This window comes from Berghia stephanieae, chromosome 2, assembly GCF_034508935.2.
Source record: "Berghia stephanieae isolate SIO BIC M18660-M18661 chromosome 2, UCSD_Bste_1.3, whole genome shotgun sequence".
Lineage (NCBI taxonomy): Eukaryota > Metazoa > Mollusca > Gastropoda > Nudibranchia > Aeolidiidae > Berghia > Berghia stephanieae.
Genome location: NC_088361.1, coordinates 18,508,092 through 18,530,591, shown reverse-complemented (window position 1 = coordinate 18,530,591; position 22,500 = coordinate 18,508,092). Strand labels below are relative to the sequence as shown.

Genomic DNA, 22,500 nt, shown 5'->3' with positions numbered 1-22,500 from the left:
TACAATAAATGATAAAAACAAAAACCATGAGAGAATAGTGCTCAACTTTTTGATAAAAGGAGCTATTTATAAAACATTTCAAGTTTAATTATGATCAACTTCTACAATATTGTTTCGAATGTTAGAACCTAAGATTTAAGAATTTGACAAAAAGTAACAATTTATTGTATAGAACTGAAAAAGTGTGTATGAAAGGTGCCAGACAAAGCAAGAAAGAAAAATATAAGGAAAAAAAAACATCCAAAAATAAAATCAGTCGATCTCCACTGGGAATCGAACCTCAGACCTGATTACCGATCAGACGTGCTACCATTATACCATTTGTGGATCTGGCCAGCCTGCTATGGATTAGTGTGCCGAATGTCATCACACCCAAACCCCCCCCCCCCCCCCCATCCCCTTCCCCACCCCACCACCAACCACTTACTTTACTGCCGCACTATGAAAAATACAAAAACCTAAAATAAAGACCAAACGAAAAAATCAAACACCCCCTTCCCCCCCCCCCCCCCCGCCCCCCTCCCATAAAAAAATCAACAACATAGCACATATTAAAAATAGAAAGAAGGAGTAAGAAAAAAACAACAAAAAAAAAACCCCAAAAAAATAACTTTTAAAAAATCAAAAAGGAAAGAAAGAAAAAAAACAACCCCCCCCCCCCCCCCCAAAAATGTAAAAAAAATAATAAAAATTTGGCCATAGAAATCGTGTTTCAAGTATTGGTGGAGGAATTCTTAGGTTTGAGCTTTTTTTCAGACTAGCAAAATAAATGTGTTTTTTGTACTTGTAGAGAACTGAGACGGTGGGGGTTTCAAAAATGACGAGTAATTAGCGAGTGATTAGTGAATAATTACAAACACAATAATATCGCTTTCCCATGCGGGTTTGAACAAAATATTTCTTTATTGATAAGATAGGCTGAGATTGGAGAAGAGAGTAACGTATAAAGTTGATTGTCTGTGCGAATAAGACATGGTTTGTGTTCTCATGGCTTTAAAATCGGTCAAGTCAACGTATACTAATAATACAGGTCTTATAACCCAATTATTATGGGCTCGTTGTTGTAATGGAAATACTCTCAAACCAACGTAAAATATTGTCCGTCACAACCAATGTTAAAACGGCCCATAGTGTGTTCAGTTTATCGGACCTGCAAATATGTACATTTGGGTCAAGGTCTGTGTTTTAGTTTAGGCAAAGCTGCCAAAAGAAACCACAAACTCACTCAATCCTAGAGATATTTGCTACTTTTCAAAATTGGAAAAAAAATTAAATTTATTAAAATGAGAATGTGCATAAATATTTTATTCAACTAATTCTGTGCAATTGCATGTAATTTTATAAATAATTTAATAATAATAATTAAATAAATAATAATAATAATAATAATAATAAAATAATAAATAATAATAAATAATAAATAATAATATAAATAATAATAATAATAATAATAAAATAATAAAATAATCAATAATAAAAATAATAATAATAAATAATAACAATAATCAAATAAAAAAAATAATAATAATAATAATAATAATAATAATAATAATAATTAATAATAATAAAAATAAAAATAATAATAATAATAATAATAATAATAACTAATAATAATAATAAAATAATAATAATAATATAAAAATATAAAATAATAATAATAATAATAATAATAATAATATATAATATTGAATGATTATGATGAGATGATGATGATATGATGAGATGATGATGATGAAGATGATGATGATATTGATGAGATGATTATAATAATAATAATAATAATGATAATAAACAATAAAAATTAAAAACATCAGCTTTGAACTACTACGCAATTGTCTCAAAAAAAAATGTAATTGATAACTGGTAATTGGTAAAAACAACCCGGGTAAACAATGGATAATAGTCGGTGTTAGGGTTGAGTGAGTTGAATTACTGATTTTACGATTAAGAAAATGAAAGCAAACTAAAACGTACCCACTTAGATAAACCTCCTAATTTTAAACAAATTGAAATTTATCGCACGATAAGTATTAGATTGAAAATTAGCAAGTAATAAAATTAAAGATCTTCACAAAACATGAAAGGGAAGGGAGAGACTAGGGAGGGAGGCACTGGTGTACGATAACGATCTAAAAAAGTCCTCGCAACGAGCTGTCGGGACACCCAATAAACGCTACAGAATGGCTCAACTTATTATAGATAGCTTCACAAATCAATTTTTTTTGCTGGAACTTAAAATTTTTGGACTTAAGACCTTAATTTATCACGTGATTGCTTATTATAGAAGGGGAATTCCTAGTGACGAGTGCCAAAAGTTGTCGAAATTGTTGGGTCCATTCACACACTATTTATGATGCAGTTAGCTTTAAAAAAAGGTTAGTACAAGGTAGAATGATGATTTATGTAGATTTTTTTTCATCACAATCTAATTATGTTACTTTAAGGTATGTATGAAATTTCTTTTGGGGTCCGGTAACAATCCTCCAATTGTCCAGTGTCAGTCGAGTACACGATTCTTTGACTTCTGCCTCCGGGTGTCAGTTTCGCACAGAGATGCGTCCCCTAAAAAAGCAAATGAAAACCCAAATTTTTTCAGTAAAAAGCTTGCATTAGATTTTTTCACTGGGTTATTTATAAAAGAAGAAATGTTTTTTGTCAATTAATTTTATATTGGAGGGAAAAGTTGTCTTTTAAACCCCCTTTTTTTAAGGGCCGTACGCCCGAGGAAACTATTTGAAAAAAAAAAGGACCCATATTTTTTCAAAAATTAAATTTCAAATGAACCCGAACAATTTCTGATTCATCCCCTTTGGTTTGAGTTGGGGTTCATTTTGTTTACAAAATTTTGGGCTTAGAAACTCTGTTGGTTTAATGTCCATGGGAAACTAGAGGGGTCCTGGGGGGGGCGGCCACACAAATTTTGGATTCAATGCAGCAATTTTTTGGGGGGTAAAAGCTTATATTGGCCCCATTTTTTTTTTTTTTTAATTATTTTTTTTTTTATTAATTATTATTATTTTTATTATTATTGTTATTTAATTATTATTATTATTGTTATTAACATATATTATTTATTATTTATATTATTATTATTATAATTTATATTATTATTATTATTATTATTTATTATATTGTTATTAAATCATATTATTATTTATTATATTATTATTATTATTATTATTATTATTATTATTATCATTCATATTATTATTTATTGTTTACATATTATCTATTTACACAGCAAAGAAAATGTCGGCCAGACCTCCATCTATACGTCGAGCAAGCCATTGCACGAAGCCTGTCTCCTAGAAGGTAATAAGTCCAAAGTATAAATTTAAGCAAGTCTGATCGTGGAATGCAATATGGGCCTTTGTATAACATTGTTTGTAAATAGACAATATTTTGGCGTTGGCAATAAAAGTATATTTTCAGTACAAACAATGAGGCCATAGCAATTTGGATTATCAAGACCCGTAAAAAGCACACTTTTTTCAATATTTTTATTTCCCTGTCACATCTGTCTTCAAACAAAACATATTATATAATTTACATTAAGAAATTTTCAATACTTTTTCCAACCATCGTCTCTCTAAGACAAAAGATATATATAATTATAAGGGGAAAAAACCAGGATACATGTGTGTGTGTGTTGAATGTGTGTGTGTGGTGTTTGTTTGCTTGTGTGTGATGAGAGAAAGGAAAGAAAGAAAAAGATATATAATATATAATATATATATATATAATATATAAATATATAGATAGATAGAAAGAAGATAGAGAAAGAGAGAAAAGACAGAGAAAGAGAGAGAGAAGAAGAGACGAGAGAGAAAGAGAAGAGAAGAGAGAGAAGAGAGAGAGAAGAGAAAGAGAGAGAGAAATTTGATTGGTTTGATACTGTTATGCGCCTATAGCTTTATTGAAAATAGAGGGATTACTTGCAAATATAAATATACTTTATCATCACATCATCATTATCAATCATCATCATCATCATCACATCTATCATCATCATCATCATCATCATATCATCATCATCATCATCTATTATTATTATTTATTATTATTATTATATAATTATTATTATTATTATATTATTATTTTATATTATATATTATTATTAAATTTCCAATATTTTTTTTCCTCCCACTGTCTCCTAGACAACCGGGTGGCCCCGGAATGCCAGGCAGGTCCTACACACCCACTACCAATGGTTACCGTATTCCTGTATCCTACCTTGGGAGCTTTTGATCTGCAGCACCACACTACAACTATGCCACAGGGTAAGTGTGTGGTGTGTGTGTGTGGTGTGTGTGTGGTGTGTGGTGTGTGTGTGTGGTGTGTGTGGATGTGTGTGTGTGTGGTGTGTGTGTGGTGTGTGGTGTGTGTGTGTGGTGTGTGTGGTGTGTTGTGGGTGTTGGTGGTGTGGTGTGTGTTGGTGTGGTGTTGTGTGTGGTGTTGTGTGGATTTGTTGGTGTGTGGAGTGGGGTGTTGTGTGGATGTGTGTGTGGAATGTTGTGTGTGTGGATGTGTGTGTACGATGTGTGTGGTCGATGTGTGGTTGTTTGGGTGTGTGTGTGGAGTGTGTGTGGAATTGTGTTAGGTGTGTGCGTGTGTGTGGGTGTATGTGTATGTGTTGTGAAGAGAAGAGCGAGGGAGAAAAGGAGAAAGAGAGAAGAGGGAGAAAGAGAGAGAGAGGAGAGAGAGAGAGAAGAGGGAGGGAGATAGAGGGAGAAAAAGAGAGAGAGAGAGATGGGAAGAAGAGAAAAGAGAGAGAGAGAGAAGGAGAGAGAGAGAGAAAGAAATCAAACTGAGAGAAAGACAAGAGGGGGGGATAGGTAGCCAGAGAAGGGAGAAAAGAAGAAGGGAACAGAGAAGAGAGAGGTGGAGAGAGAGGGGGAAAAGAGAGATAGAGAGAGAAGGAGAAGAGGGGGGGGGAAATAGAAGGAGAGAGACGGAGAGAGAGAGAGAGAGAAGAGAGGAGAGAGAGAGAGAGAAGAGGAGAAATCAAAGTATGAGAACCAAAATACCATAGGGAATGAGAATTAACGGAAGAGTTAGCGCCTCCTTGATTGGACGTCAACCCGGCGGAGAAGGTTATCTGTAAAAAACAAACCAACTACAAGTCAAGTGCTCCAAATACAAAATCATTATTTTATAATCAACGTAAACCTTTTCTTTATGTTTTCTCCATTACGAAATGTTAACAAAATATATGTAGACTTCCTTCTTCTTCTTCAAGTAACCAAGTCTGTGTGCCAGACATCGGGATCATGGTACGCGCCATTCAATCTCTCTGTTCAGATAACCTCAGAAAACTACTCGATAATAATTTTGTTTTCTGATGTAGACAACAAATTAAAAATAAAAGATGAATGATAAATATTACAATACGATGAGGACAACCCTTCCATAAACTTACTGACCTTCCCGCTAATGATCGGTACTATTAATGGCGATAGCGTCTGTCGGTTGTCAAGACGCGACTTCCAACAAAGGGGCGCTACTCTTAAATCTGTTTTGAAATTTCATTCCCTATACGAGTACAATCCATCAGTGGAGAACCCGTTATAATATTTGTGGAGAAATCAAAGGGTTATTGTGAACAGGCATTCATCTATGCTAATTAGTATAGATAGTATGCGTTAGGCTAAGAAGCTCATAACATTGTCATCCGGAAGGAAATAGCGGACCAACACAAAAAACTGTGTGTATCCATGAACGTTTATAGTCTGGTTTAATACAGTTCGTGAGCATTACTCCATAAACGCGGAATGGCACAATACAATAACAAAGACCTAGTGACGTCATCTTCGAACTATCTATACGTGTGTACCACTAAATTGTTTGAAAATTAACATAGATCGAGACGAATCTTTTGGACCGTCCAACGATCAAAAACCGCCCCGGTAATAAAGTCCTGCGCTGCACGCACATGAATTTGTAAAATTATTACTTTTTTATTTGTCACACGCAAAGGTCCCGAGTTCCGATCCCAGGCGCAGTCGAGATTTTTTTCTGATCCTCCCAAGTCTACCCAGCGGTGGGAAGAGAAAGCTGGGTCTGTTGGATCTGGCGGAAAGAATCTTTGCGATATACTAGCGTCCGATCCAAAGGATAGCAAGCAATTGCCATTTGGGCCTGAATGACTCTTTGATTGTAGATATAATGAAGCTGACGTCACTCAGGTCTTTGTTATTTTTTTTTTTGCCATCCGCCTTTATGAGTAATTAACCAGACTATAAACGTCCATGGGTACACATAGTTTCGTGTGTCGGTCCGGATGGCAATGTTGTGAGCTTCTTAGCCAAGCGCATACTATCTATAGTTCCGGATAGCAATGTTGTGAGCTTCTTAGCCAAGCGCATACTATCTATATTTCCGAATAGCAATGTTGTGAGCTTCTTAGCCAAGCGCACACAATCTATAGTTCCGGATAGCAATGTTGTGAGCTTTTTAGCCAAGCGCATACTATTTATACTTTCGGATAGCAATGTTGTGAACTTCTTAGCCAAGCGCATACTATTTATACTTCCGGATGGCAATATTGTGATTTTCTCAGCCAAGCGCATACTATCTATACTTCCGGATGGCAATGTTGTGATTTTCATAACCAAGCGCATACGATTTATATACTTGTACTGTTCCAGGCACCAGTATCCGATCTCCAACTACACCGTGTACGGCCCACCACCCAGGGAGAGCAGACCATGCACAAACACAAGAGTAGGAAATCTTCTAGCGATGACAATGTCCACGACCACAGTGTCTTTACGGTATGGGAGTCGCTCTCTCTCTCTCTCTCTCTCTCTCTCTTCTCTCTCTCTCTCTCTCTCTCCTCTCTCTCTCTCTCTCTTCTCTTTCTCTCTCTTCTCTTCACTCTCTTCTCTTCTCTCTCTCACTATCTATTTATCTCTCTCACAATCTCTTTGTCCTCTCTAGCGCCTTCTCTTCCTTCTCTCTCTTCTCTCTCTCTCTCTTTCTCTCCTCTTCTCTCTCTCTCCCCTCTCGCTCGCTCGCTCGCTCCCCCTCTCTAGCACACGCACACACACACACACACACACTCTCTCTCTCTCTCTCTCTCTCTCTCTCTCTCTCTCCCTCTCTCTCTCTCTCTACTTCTATTTCTCTCTCCCTCTGTCTCTATACTGACCTTAAACTTGAGCTATTTAATATATCGCAAAATCCACTAAACGTCCTCACGGCGCTTTACAAGAAATCCCTAGCCAACAGTAACACTTAACGTGTAGGACGAAAAGTGACGCCTGTTAGGCGATGTTTCGTTTTTTTCCGGACAGAGACAATACTGTTAACTGGCCAGGTACTCATTTTACACCTGAGTACGGTAAGAGAATGGAATTGTAATTACAGAGCCATTTCCAAGGACTCAACTATGCGCCAGCTTGGGACTTGAACTCATGACTTTCCGAAACGAAGGCGAGTGTCAAACCACTAGACCACAAAGCCGCACAATAATTACTCATCAATGCCTCGTTCTTCACAGATTCTTGAATTATTCATCCATTCATTCCTTCCATCCTTTCAGAGCACCATTCCCGCTGTGACGGGATATTACATCATCCACCCTGACTGGGTCTCCGAGCGTGCGTCCATGAGGCGTTCACGATCCCTGATGAACCTGAACCAAGGGCTGGCTTCTTAGGTTCACGTCCGTGACGATTTTGTTCATTTCTCACCAAGATAATATATAATATTATAAGCTTGCTAGATAGAGAAGGCACCAGGGACACCAAGAACGATAGAGTGCCGTTGTGTTATTGTTGGTACAAGATTTCATTTGAGTAAGAGTGAAAGGAACGATGCGAATTTGAGTAAAACTGAGACTGATTAATAAATAAATCTTATGATCTTTGAGAGCCATCTTTGATAAAAAAAATGACTTGCATTGAAAAATAACAATCATCAACATTTAATCCAACTTTTATTTCCAAGTGTAGGAAAAGTTTTTATTGCCATAATTTAGATATTATTTATGAATATACATATTGATGATAAAATGAAGTGAGATTTCAAGAATTGAATATTGAGTCATTGATAGAAACAGGAAGGGGTTACAGCTCTCTATGTTTCTTATTTTGAAAATAGTTCATACAAATCTCATTGTTTTTAAAAGAGATATTTACCATAATACCTTCCAATATATATATATATATATATATAATATATATATATATAATATATATATATATATATATATATATATATATATATATAAATTATACGTGTTTAGAAACGGAGAAAATATCTGATTTAAATAGAGAATCCAATAATGATATTAATAATATAGGGTGACGATCCCAATAAAACAATTGACCAATGTTTCCTATAATATATTATGTTTAATGAAGGTACAGTTTATCATATTATGAAATCACGTCAAGGCCTCTAGTACTGTATCTCTCTAGAATGAACCACCATAACTATGAGATGTTATAATATTGATACAAGGAACTTTGCGTTACATTCCAAAGTAGAAATAACACTATATCTCTCTATCATGAACCACCATAACTGTGAGATGATATAATATTGATACAAGGAACTTTGCGTTACATTCCAAAGTAGAAATAGCACTGTATCTCTCTGTCATGAACCACCATAACTGTGAGATGATATAATATTGATACAAGGAACTTTGCGTTACATTCCAAAGTAGAAATAGCACTGTATCTCTCTATCATGAACCACCATAACTATGAGATGTTATAATATTGATACAAGGAACTTTGCGTTACATTCCAAAGTAGAAATAGCACTGTATCTCTCTGTCATGAACCACCATAACTGTGAGATGATATAATATTGATACAAGGAACTTTGCGTTACATTCCAAAGTAGAAATAGCACTGTATCTCTCTGTCATGAACCACCATAACTGTGAGATGATATGATATTGATACAAGGAACTTTTCGTTACAGTCCAAAGTAGAAATAGCACTGTATCTCTCTGTCATGAACCACCATAACTGTGAGATGTTATAATATTGATACATTTTACTTTTTGTTACAGTCCAAAGTAAAAATAGCACTGTATTTCTCTGTCATGAACCACCATAACTATGAGATCTAATATTGATACATGTTACTTTGCGTTACAGTCCAAGGTAAAAAGCCTATCTTATTTTATACGTTGAGGATAGATCGTATGTATTAAGGTCATATAAACTGAATATTGATTACTATTAGATTAAATAAAAATTTTCTAAATATTTATATTTTGTGTGAATATGTGAATATGATATTGGGTCTCTACGACCTCCGACCTTTGGATTTGCTGGAATGGATGCGAACCATCAACCTTTGTATAATACTTCCTCCTCCTCCTCCTCCTCCTCCTCCTCCTCCTCCTCCTCCTCCTCCTCCTCCTCCTCCTCCATCTCCTCCTCTACCTCCTTCTCATCTTCCTCCCCCTGTCTGTAAAATAACTTTTCATGTTAATAATTTTTTAGGTTTAATGGCGAAATGACAATAAGAGCAAACCACATATACCTGAACCAGTATTATATATGTACATATAAGGGCTTGAAGTGGTTTTTGTATCAACCTTCATAGTTTTGCTTCTTTTTTTAATTGGTTAGAGTGGTTTGCGTTATTCTATTTAAACTTTCACTTTATCAACTTTGTTTTTGCACTTTTTCAGTCTTTCATTCTTTTCTAAAGTAATACAAATTTTCTTCATTAACCTCCTGATGCCGGTGAGAATCGATACCAGCAGTAATCTACACCAATGAGATTCAATAGCAATGATAATCGATACCAATAAACAATATTGAATCAAGCCTCCAACTTTAAAATAAAAGGATCTCAATTCTTACAACTGTGTCTCTGGATTTTTATGTTGTATGATGGTTGTGCATTTGATGTGAAAATAATATATGGATACTCTAACTAAAAGGTTAATTTGAATGTTTGTTTGTTTGATTCTTTGTTCGTTTGTTTTTTTTTCTGTTTTTCTTTTTAAATAATATTCAAAATTTGGCCCCAGATAAGCTAATGTTAGTCTACAATATGCCAATATTAAGCTGAGGTAAAGGCCAAAAGGTCAAGGATGTTAGCAAAATTTAGGCCTAAAGTAAAGCAAATTAATATGCCAAATTGGGGGCAAATATTGTTTGGTTAGAATGGAAAAATGCCAGAGTGTGTCCAGTTTACATGACAAAAAAGTATGTCAGAATAAGACAAAGTGGGTTTAGAATATTTGCCAGAAATATGGCCGGGAATGAGTCGAGATTGGAATGAGATGACCCATAGTGCGGACTCAGAATAGCCGCATAAATGAGATTTATTTTGGACAATAGGATCAGGTGAATGAGGTGACCCATAGTTCGGACTCAGAATAGCCGCATAAATGAGATTTATTTTGGACAATAGGATCAGGTGAATGAGGTGACCCATAGTGCGGACTCAGGATAGCCAAATAAATGAGATTTATTTTGGACAATAGGGTCTGGTGAATGAGATGACCCATAGTTCGGACTCAGGATAGCCAAATAAATGAGATTGATTTTGGACAATAGGGTCAGGTGAATGAGATGACCCATAGTGCGGACTCAGGATAGCCGCATAAATGAGATTTATTTTGGACAATAGGATCAGGTGAATGAGGTGACCCATAGTGCGGACTCAGGATAGCCAAATAAATGAGATTTATTTTGGACAATAGGGTCTGGTGAATGAGATGACCCATAGTTCGGACTCAGGATAGCCAAATAAATGAGATTGATTTTGGACAATAGGGTCAGGTGAATGAGATGACCCACAGTCCCGGACTCAGGATAGCCAAATAAATGAGATTTATTTTGGACAATAGGGTCAGGTGAATTCTTCCCCTATCATTGGAGATTACAGTTGAACCTGACTCCTCGGGAAAACCAAAATGGAAGGTCGTTAAAACTTGCTAGGGCAGTTTTATATCGGACCATAGGACCAGGTGGATCTTTGAAGAAAAAAAAACCACCCAAAAACTTGAGCATTTAGAAAGGGCATAATCCACTTAACGTGCCCAAAGCGCTTTACAAAGGGTCCCTAGCCAACAGTAATATTTATCATGTTGGACGAGACATGACACCTTTTAGGCAATATTTCATTATTTTCCCCGACAGACACAAGGCTGTTAACGGCCAGGTACTCATTTACACCTGATTACGATGAGAGAATATGAAAAAAGAACCTTTTCAAAGGTCTCAACTATGCACCACTCAGAGCTTGGACTCGAACCCATGGCCTCCCCATCGAAAGGCGAGAGTCATACTTGCAAGACCACATAGCCTTATGTGAATGACACTAGTTTTCGGATCGGAGGGTCCTGGTTCGAGCCTCGCGCTCGGCGCATAGTTGATTCCTTGGAAAAGGCTCTTTACTCACTTTCTCTCACCGTACCCAGGTATAAAATGAGTACCTGGCCGTTAACAGCGTTGTCTTTGTCCGAAAAATTGTAATATCGCCTAATTGTTGCTGTTGACCAGGGAGCCCTTGTAAAGCGCTTTGAGCACATTTAGTGGATATTGCGCTATATAAAGCTCAATTTAAAAAAAAATTGGACAACCACAATTCAATTCTCATCCAGGAATTCTCCAAACACGCCCAAGTACTCATCACCGAAAAGCCTATAGAAGACAAGAGAGATTTGAAGACGATTTCCCCCAAAAAAGCTGCAGTGGGAGTTACCATATTCAAGAACTTGATGGGGACTTGCCTTGACGAATCTGAAAGACGCGGTGAGAAAATTGTCAGAATGATCAAATGATTCTGAAGATTTTGTTTTACAGTATTTTGCTTTGATTACATTCAAGTATCGCATTTTCACCAGTTGCTATATACATATTGATTGGTAATAATTAATAATAATAATAATAATAATAATAATAATAATATAATAATAATAATAATAAATAATAATAATAATAATAAATAATAATAATAATAATAATAATAATAATAATAATAATATAATGAATAATAATAATAAAATAATAATAATAATAATAATAATAATAATAATAATAATAATAATAATAATAATAATAATAATAATAATAATAATAATAAATAATAATAATAATAATAAATAATAAAAAATAATAATAATAATGAATAATAATAATAATAATAATAATAATAATAATAATAATAATAATAATAATAATAATAATAATAATAATAATAATAATAATAATAATAATAATAATAATAATAATAATAATAATAATAATAATAATAAAATGATAATTATAATAATAATAATAATAATAAATAATAATAATAATAATGATAACAATAATAATAATTGTTATGGTGTATTGTTATTATTGAGTTATTGCCCTTTGCAATAACTAATAATTTACTTCCATGAATAATACACTTAATTACATTTAGTTATTTCTAAATAATGTCACAATTGAATATATTAATAGAATACATTACATTCGTATCATTAGTTAACTACACTTGTGCATTGACGTTATATTGCATAACGTATATTTCTGTTTATGTATATTTCTATACTGCATGTTTAATATTACTAAGTCTGTGATATATTATGATTTAAAATGCTTGAATAAATAATTACTTGATGATTGGCAACCAAGGAGCGTCTTCCCTGGTACAACCACACCATCGCCCTTCAAAGCACACACTTCACTCACACGATCACCACCTGGGGCTTGCCCAAGAGCACGAAAAAATCACAGAACACACTACCCAATATCTACACAAACACATGCATACACACCTCACCAAAGAAGCTCTTCCCTCAAGAGGAAGACTCCACCCATCCAAAACATCGAGAGGGAAAGGTCACTACCCAGACCACCACGACACACGGGAGACACACACCCCAATACTTAAACAAAACAATACACATACTAAACCCAGACATGCAGCCTACAGTCCACACATATATACCTAGATACAAACGCAACTCTAGATACAACAAACACACCACCTCTAGAGAACAAGCAAAATCATACACTAAAAACAAACCATACAAAATAAAAACACCCTACAAAGAGGATGACCCCCCACCATTGACAATCATAACACTCAACATCAGAGGCATGAGACAGAAAATACAAGACATTAAAAATCTAATAAGGAAACAAAGACCAGACTTCTTACTGTTACAAGAAACGAACATACACGACAAATTCACACAAGAACGAACACTTCTCGAACTCAAACCAGAAGTTAAAAATATATTTTGGACAATCGACAAGAAAAAAAGAAACTGTAGAGGAGTAGCCATAATAAAAATCTCCGACAATTGGACTGTTACCCAACACGACCATGACAACACAGGACGAATAGGGAAAATAGACGTGACTCAAGACGGCTACAAATTCCAAATTTACAACATCTACGGACCTGCCTCAAGAACAGACGAAAAAAAGACAACGTTTTTAGACTTAGAGAAAAGAATGGAAATAAACCCATCAACACCCATCATCCTAGCAGGGATTTCAATAACACACTACACCCCCGCGACACAACTCACCATAGAACACAACAAACAGTCATAGACAAACAAATACTACAACGAATTTTAGAAAAACACAATCTAACAGATACATACAGAGAAACATTCCCACTCGGGAAAGAAACCACCTTTAAATCATTCGCAAACACAGGATCCAGACTCGACAAAATATACATATCCAAAACAACCCCAATAACAGAAATTAAACACCTAGAGAACACACTAGACTACACTGACCACAAAGCTGTCTACGCCCAGTACGGCACCCAAATTACAAGACCCAAACAAAAAGTGCCTACTGGAAATTCAACAACAGTCTCCTGCAGGACCATTATTACATACAATACATGACCGACATCATATTAGACTATACGGACAACATACCAAATGACAACATCCGAGAATGGTGGGACACCCTCAAACAGACCATACAAACGCTAACACAAATGATAGGGAGAAAAGTACAAGACAAAACCAACAGAAAGGAAACAAAGTACAAAACAATCATCAACATAGACAGGGCGCGTGACAACAAAACAGAAATACAAACACAACCACATGTTACTAAAGCAATAGAAAAACTGAAAGAAATTGAACAAAGAAAATTCAGAGGCCACAAAGTAAGAAGCACATACAAAACACGCAACGACTACACTGATTTAAACGACACAATAGCACGAATAGAAAACGAACTACACAATAGACGACATATAGACAAAATCAGAACAACAGATGGGCAAATAACAAAAAACGAGACAGAAATCCTTGAGACCTTCTACAATTTTTACAAACAACTATACACAAGTGGCGAAATATCAACAGATATACAAGACCACTACACCGATTATACAAAGAAGTTGACAGACGAACAGAAAGAACAATTAGATACAGAGATCACAATAGAAGACCTACAACACAGCCTAGAGAACATGAACACAAACAAATCCCCAGGCCCCGATGGACTAACAGTAGAATTCTACAAAAGTTTCTTCCCTCTCCTTAAAAAACCCCTCCTAGAACTGACTAAAGAAATACACAAAGAAGGACAATTAACGAACAGCCAAAAGATATCATACAAACCCTCATACCCAAAGAAAGCAACACAACAGACGTCAAACAATACAGACCCATATCCCTCCTAAACACCGACTACAAAATTATAGCGAAAACTTTAAGCAACAAAATCAAAATTCACCTACCCCAACTGATAGACAAAGAACAAACATGTAGCATAAAAAACAGAACAATAGAACAACACACAAACTTCATCAGAGACCTTATAGGATACGTAAAACAGACACACACACACGCATACATTTTGTCCATCGATCAAGAGAAAGCTTTCGATAGATTAGAACACAGTTTCTTACACAAAATATTAGAACACAACAACATAGGCCCTTATTACAGAAGATGGATAAAAATACTATACAACAACCCCTCCAGCTGTGTAATAGTCAATCAAAAAGTATCTGATCCCTTCAAAATCGGTCGGTCAGTACGACAGGGTTGCCCTCTCTCGGCCCAACTATACATCTTATGTCTCGAAACCGTTTGGAAAAAATTAGGAGAAACCCGAAAATTAAAGGCACCAGAATTCCCGGAAAAGCCAACAAAAAACTCATCGCGTATGCCGATGATGCAACCCTAATTCCGAGTGATATACCTAGCATACACAAAATTTTAGAAACTTTCAAAAATTTCGGCCTCGCTAGTGTGCCAAACTAAATATTAAAAAGACCAAAATCATGAATCTCGGTCCCGAACCCTTAGAAACCGAAAAAGCCCAGATACCCGACATGCAATGGTTAACCAAATAAAATCCTCGGAATAACGTACTGTCAAAGACACACAACACCGAAACACATCTGGAGTGGAATTGTACACAATATAGACAAGAAACTACATTCATACACATACATCAAAGCCAATATATTCGATAGAACCAGGATAGTGAACACCTACATTATTCCAAAAATCTTATACTACATCAAAATCTTCAAACCTCCGTTCACCACAATAAAGAAATTAGAAAGACGCATAGACACATTTATACTACAAGACGCAAAACCCATTCCACACGAAATACTCACACTTCCCACAGAATCAGGCGGCACAGGACTAAAATGTATTAAAAGAACCTTAGACACAACTAGGATCAGATATATAGACAAAATAATACAAGAATCGACAGGAAATAAATTCGGGTCATACTACTTAGGGACACGACTAACACAATTTAAAAAGATCGACCACACACTCCCCCATTTCGGAGGTAAACACTCCCTCCTTTTTACAAAGAATGCGTAGGACTAGTAAACAAATACCCAGACACAATAAATAAACAATTAGACAGTAAACAGATATACAGAACAATAAACACACCAAACAAACGCAGAGAACAAGACCTAATGCACGCATCAGGACTAACATTAGATAACATGAGAGTGGCCTCAGAAAACTTACATAAACATGATACTTCTAGATACAGTAAGCATATAACATACAGACTGATGTTCAACGCCTTACCAACAAACAACACGCCCAGATGCGCCTTATGCCGAGCGCTTTGTCCAACACAAAATGTACACATTTTCACAAACTGCATTAAAACAAAAACACTGATTAGAGCCACAATAAACACAATACAAAAAACAATACGACAACCCATACATACAGAAATAGCATTTAGACATAATATCATCCCCAAAACTGACAATGCAACACATGAAATAAACATACACATCCTAGCAGCAGCAAGACAAGCGATTTGGACTGCATGGATGGGTCAAGTACACAGACAAAACACCACTAATACCGACATGTCATTAATATTTCTTAACATAATACAAAAGAAATACAAAAACGATTTAGATAAAGAGAGAGAAACAAGATGGAACAAATATACCGACCTAATAGCACAATTCAGATAGATGACCTTCCACCGAGACATTTCAACTCTCTGCACCACACCCACAACCTGACCCTACCCCTCCCCTCCGCCCCCCCCCCCCCCCCTAGCTAGCTTACAAACTTATTTATACATATATTATTTACACCTCTATTATCGATCATTTACCAGACTGATCACTTACTATTATATATTCCTTCCCCTAGTATTTAGTTATTCCTCCTTCCCTTACTTTTGCTGTAGTATTATCCTTTTCTATATTAACTTCCCATTTCGCCCCCTCTACCACACTGATATAGCCATAACTTTTCACCAACTTCACTGCCAAACAACCTAGTTACAAACAACGAGGTGCGTCCATGTCTATTCTTACCCCCCCCCCCCCCCCTTTCTCTCTCAGCATTGATAATGATACACAACCCATGAATCGATCATCCTCTCCTCACTCTTCGGCCTCCGGAATAATATAATCAGAACCATTCTGTATATAACTAATTCTACCTTTTCCTTTGTTTCTACCCCCCCCCCTCCCCCACACAGTACATCCAATCCTACCCCACATCTAGATAGATAATACAGACAGCCCCCTTCCCATCACCCGGATACAAACGGAGACGGAAAAGAATACCAACATAAACGACAGAAGATCTCGCCAAGGAAAAATGCAGAGTACCACCCTTTTTGTATTTTTATTTATCTGACTGCAAAACTATAGCTAGAGTAGAGAACACAGACCCTATTTCGGCTCTAAAAGATCATGTGGCAGATAAAACCATCTAATAATTAATGATACTAATACTAACATACAAAACAACATCCCCCCCCCCCACCTAAAAATTCCCACTTATACTAAACTCAACAAAATAACAATAACAAACCTCCAAGGAAAGGACGTGACACAAGTGTTTAGTAAGATATAATCCCCCCCTTTTTTTTTTTCCGATGCGGCCCCGGCGAACTCGGCGCAACGGCCCACGGCAGGGACGGCGCGGGGCAATGTGTGTGCCGCGCAGCATGCCGGAGGGGTCTAGTCCCGCCCAACCCGCCTGAAGCGCGGCTGAAACAATTGCGCTGCGGCGTCTAGACTGCAGTGGACAACATGTATGCAGATGAGATCAGTCGGGGCCGACTCGGAAAGAAGAATATTTACAATATTTTATAATATTAAAACGTACACCTTGTACACCCACAGTTACAACTGCCCCCCCCCCCCCCCCCACGATTCTAACCTTATCGAAAAATAACTATATTCATAGAATAATAAAATAACCAATGCTGCATAGGGAAAGACCACGTGCACAGTAGTTGAAGCAGCGAATGACGCTCGGCTAGAGAGCGGGAAAGTGGGTGGCCACCCTTGGACTCCTAAGGGAGCAAGGGAATAGGTTACTAACAAATTAATCAAAAGTTTTCCTTTTAAAAGCATAACCACCTTCATCACCAGTTCCAATCTACTCCCACAATTTAGCAATAGCCCAAGAACATCAACCGACCACAACAATTAATAAACCCACAAGACGTTTGACCCGTGTATTCACCATCCCAACAACAGAAGCAATTCAGAAACCTCCCCCCCCCCCCCCCCCCCCCCCCCATCCAACCTAAAACCTAAACCTAAACTCATTTCCACAATAACCCCATTTTACAGAAGTTCGAATATTCCGATCAGCTGATAGGCTGCAGCCTTTCAACTCCCACCAATCAAAACCTCAGAATCCAACACCCCCCCCCCCCTCCCCTACTAAACGTCTGTCAGTCCCAGACAATTTATCTAAACAACATTACAAACTGCCCTGAATCATCAATAAACCGATTGGTACAGGATCTCTGTCATCCACCAATCGCAACACATTTTATCTACTCTCCACATCCAACCATGAACAGCTATTTAATTGTCAATTTAAATCATCTAAAAAAAAAACAAAAAATAACAAAATTTATTACAACCCACCAACCCAATATAACCTCTAACTGACCAACTGCCCAATTAACCCCCCACCCTCCATGAACGCGTTAGGCAACATTAATATTTCAACCATTATTTCATTTATAAAAAAAAAAAAAAAAAAAAAAAAAAAAAAAAAAAAAAAAAAAATTAAATTATTATCGTAACGTACGATACAGAAGCAGTTAATGCCAAAGCCTTCCTACTGCTACTACTACTAAACACATAATAATTAACCTAACAAATACAATTTTTACTAATTAAGAGGGTTATTAGATAGTATGGCCTGGGTCTAAAAAAAAAAAAAAAAAAAAAAAAAAAAGGAGCGTCTTCCCTGTCAGTTATTTTATGTACTGCGGTTGGTACATAACAGTGGCGACGAGGATTCCAGCTGTGGGTCACATGAAATCACAGTCCTTTTAAGGACTGCCAACCCACGAAGGGGACAGCCCTGCCCTACCTCCGGACGAAGAAGGACGAGCCTTGCCCTGGTCTGCCTCCGGACGAAGAAGGACGAGCCTTGCCCTGCCCTAACTCCGGACGTAGAAGGACGAGCCTTGCCCTGGTCTGCCTCCGGACGAAGAAGGACGAGCCCTGCCCTACCTCCGGACGAAGAAGGACAAGCCTTGCCCTGGTCTGCCTCCGGACGAAGAAGGACGAGCCCTGGCCTGCCTCCGGTCGAAGGAAGAACGTAAGAATCAAGAAGGGGACTGTCCGCCCACCTTGACCAGCCTGCCCTGCCGTTCCAGACGAGCGAGGGGGACCTGCCTGCCTTGCCGTGCCAGACGAGCGAAGAGGACCTGCCTACCTTGCCGTGCCAGACGTGCGAGGGGGACCTGCCTGCCCTGCCGTGCCAGACGAGCGAGGGGGACCTGCCTGCCCTGCCGTGCCAGACGATCGAGGGGGACCTGCCTGCCGTGCCAGACAAGAGAGGGGGACCTGCCTGCCTTGCCGTGCCAGACGAGCGAGGGGAACCTGCCTGCCTTGCAGTACAGACGAGCGAGGGGACCTGCCTGCCTTGCAGTACAGACGAGCGAGGGGGACCTGCCTGCCTTGCCGTGCCAGACGAGCGAGGGGGACCTGCCTGCCTTGCCGTGCCAGACGAGCGAGGGGGACCTGCCTGCCTTGCCGTGCCCGACGAGCGAGGGAGAGGACGTGACTGCTCTGCCGTGTCAGACGTACGAGGAGAAGCTGCCGTGACCTACTCATCTTGCTGTATCGGACAGCAAGGACAACTTACCAGCGGAGTCGGACGTGTATGTACAGCGACGTTTCGACTTGCTGAGAGGAAAGACCGTCCATTGGCTGGTTTTGGACGTTTTCGTCAGGACAACCCTGCCTTGTGTCGGACGTGCGAGGAGGAACTGGGTCAAACGGTTGACCTACTTTTTGCTGTATCGGACAGCACGGAAAACCAACTAGTGGAGCGGCGTATCGGCCTGCTGATCGTTCATTGGCTGCTTTGGACGTATCGTCATGACTACACGAGCAGCATGGACCAACGAGGAGCTCATTGGGCTATTGCGTGATCAGATGGCCCAACAACAACAGCAGATGGAGCTGCAGCGTCAACAGATGGAAACGTTAATGGCCTTGGTGATGGATCGTCCCAAGTCGTCAGTGACCAACACCAGGTTCTGCGAGTTTGATTCAAACGCAGAGCTGTGGACGGACTATTGGTCACGTTTCCAGACGTTCGTAAAGGCCAACTCCATTCCATCGGACAGGATTGCGGAGATTTTTCTCACCAACCAATCGTGTGCCATTTTCAAGCTGCTGGCAAACCTGTCTTCACAGAGCGGTCCTCCAAAGGACGTCAACGAATTATCGATGGATGAGATCGAGCTGCACATGGTTGACCATTTCAACCCCAAAGAATTCGTTGTTCGGAGCGTTTCAAATTCTGGACACGAACAGAAAGGAAGCCAGGAGAGACTGTCCACGAGTTAGCTGCGAGAATTCGGCAAGAGGCAGCTACATGTGATTTTGCCTCAATCAAGGACCCGTTGGACGAGGCAATGAGGACTCGATTCGTTTGCTCGATCAACAGCGAGGCTATCGTCAAAGCCTTGTTTAAAGTAAAAGACGACGAGCTGACGTTCAATCGAGCCATTCAGATCGCCGCAGAAGTGGAGGAGGCTGGAAAAGTTGCCAGAGAGACGGTCGGCACATCAAATGCCGATGTGTTTAAGTTCCAGCCCAATCGAAATCCGGCTCGTAAACTGCCCACGGCGAATAGCGAACCCGTCTCCAGAGATCAACCGCCAATCAAAATCAGCGGAGAACGGGAATCAGAAAACCCGATGTTACCGGTGCTTCGGGAACCACTCGAGTGATGCCTGTCGATTCAAGGAAGCCCTTTGCCACCACTGCGGCATTAAGGGCCACATAAAGTCTGCCTGTCGGAAGAGAAGTCAACATCAACGACGAGTGAAGACGGTGACAAAGGTCAAATGGAATGCGGCCCGACCTTTGCCTCCAAAACAGCCATGGATTATGCCCGACAAACCATGGGAACGTGTCCATGTCGACCATGCCGTGAATTTCAAAGGACACAACTGGCTCGTGATGGTGGATGCATACTCCAAATATCCGTGTGTCCACCAAATGACATCCATCACCACGAAGGCGACAGTTCAAAAGCTGGACGAGGATTTTGCGCATTTTGGCTACCCGCATACCATCGTCACTGATAATGCGCAGTGCTTCTCGTCAGCTGAGTTTGCTTGTTTCTGTGAGAGCCGGAGTATTCAAACACCTACAAGGAGCCCGTATCATCCAGAGACCAACGGTGCAGCTGAGAGACTGGTACAGTCATTTAAAAAGTCGCTAAGGAAGTCCAGCCTCAGTACCAGTGAGGCCTTAAACGAGTTCTTGATCCAGTACCGGAGAACTCCCCTGTGCAGTGGCTATAGCCCAAGCGAACTTCTGATTGGTCGACAGATACGGGCGAAGATAGATGTGCTCCTGCCTCAAAGCCGTGTAAATCTTCGCTCGTCTAGGAAAACTAAGTTCACAGTGCTATGCCCTGTCTTTTCAGAGGGGGCGTAGGGACAAGTGGGTGCCAGCGATTGTAGCATCAGTGATTGGAAACCGAATGTTCGATGTGAAAATCGTGCCGGATGGTCCTACTTTGAGAAGACACGTCGACCAACTGCGCACACGCCACAGTAGTTAACATAGTGGTTATATTATAATTGTGACAACGAGACTCACGTTCTTGTAACAGATTATTCCAGTGCATGGACTGTCAAATGGACTTGATATAGTGTATGTGATCGCCGGACATTTGAAATAGTATTGTTCGTACGGACTTTTAAATGTTAATCGCAACGGCGATCTTCTGGATGTGTAACATAGAATTTCAAATTAACTTTGAAATAGTGTTTTAAGCGGACTGTTTACATCATGTGTGTCTATGTTAATATTTTGATGGTTAAACCTTCAGTATCCTTCAGGCTAGAAGGGAGGTGTTATGGTGTATTGTTATTATTGAGTTATTGCCCTTTGCAATAACTAATAATTTACTTCCATGAATAATACACTTAATTACATTTAGTTATTTCCAAATAATGTCACAATTGAATATATTAATAGAATACATTACATTCGTATCATTAGTTAACTACACTTGTGCATTGACGTTATATTGCATAACGTATATTCTGTTTATGTATTATTTCTATACTGCATGTTTAATATTACTAAGTCTGTGATATATTATGATTTAAAATGCTTGAATAAATAATTACTTGATGATTGGCAACCAAGGAGCGTCTTCCCTGTCAGTTATTTTATGTACTGCGGTTGGCGGTTGGTACATAATAATAATAATGATAATAATAATAACGATAATAATAATAATAATAATAATGATGATAATAATAATAATAATAATAATAATGATAATGATAATGATAATAATAATAATAATAATAATAACACCATCATCATTACCATTGTAAAAATTGTTTGAGCATTTAAAAAACGAAACCAAGGGAAGCAACTCATATATCTTTTTCACTGTGTATTAAATAACATGCTTATTTCCCTTGTTTGTAAAATATTAAAGGAAATGGCTTGGTGTAATTATCCCATTTCACGTCATTTTGATGTGTGATTTCGTGCGTAGCCGTCGTTAACTTATAGCCT

The 22,500-nt window shown here is 38.2% G+C and overlaps 2 protein-coding genes across 3 annotated transcripts in view; both read left to right on the top strand.

Moving 5' to 3' along the window:
* LOC144966641 (uncharacterized) overlaps positions 1-8,169 on the top strand; it is an 8,549-nt gene extending 380 nt beyond the window's left edge. Inside the window, exons 2-4 of the mRNA XM_078903401.1 lie at positions 4,158-4,280; positions 6,648-6,773; positions 7,544-8,169. Of these exons, the coding sequence (XP_078759527.1) occupies positions 4,158-4,280; positions 6,648-6,773; positions 7,544-7,660 (366 nt within the window). The 3' untranslated portion in view covers positions 7,661-8,169. The remainder of the gene's footprint in view (positions 1-4,157; positions 4,281-6,647; positions 6,774-7,543) is intronic.
* LOC144964426 (uncharacterized) overlaps positions 1-22,500 on the top strand; it is a 115,689-nt gene that overhangs the window by 31,171 nt on the left and 62,018 nt on the right. The gene's annotated exons all lie outside the window — the stretch shown is intronic.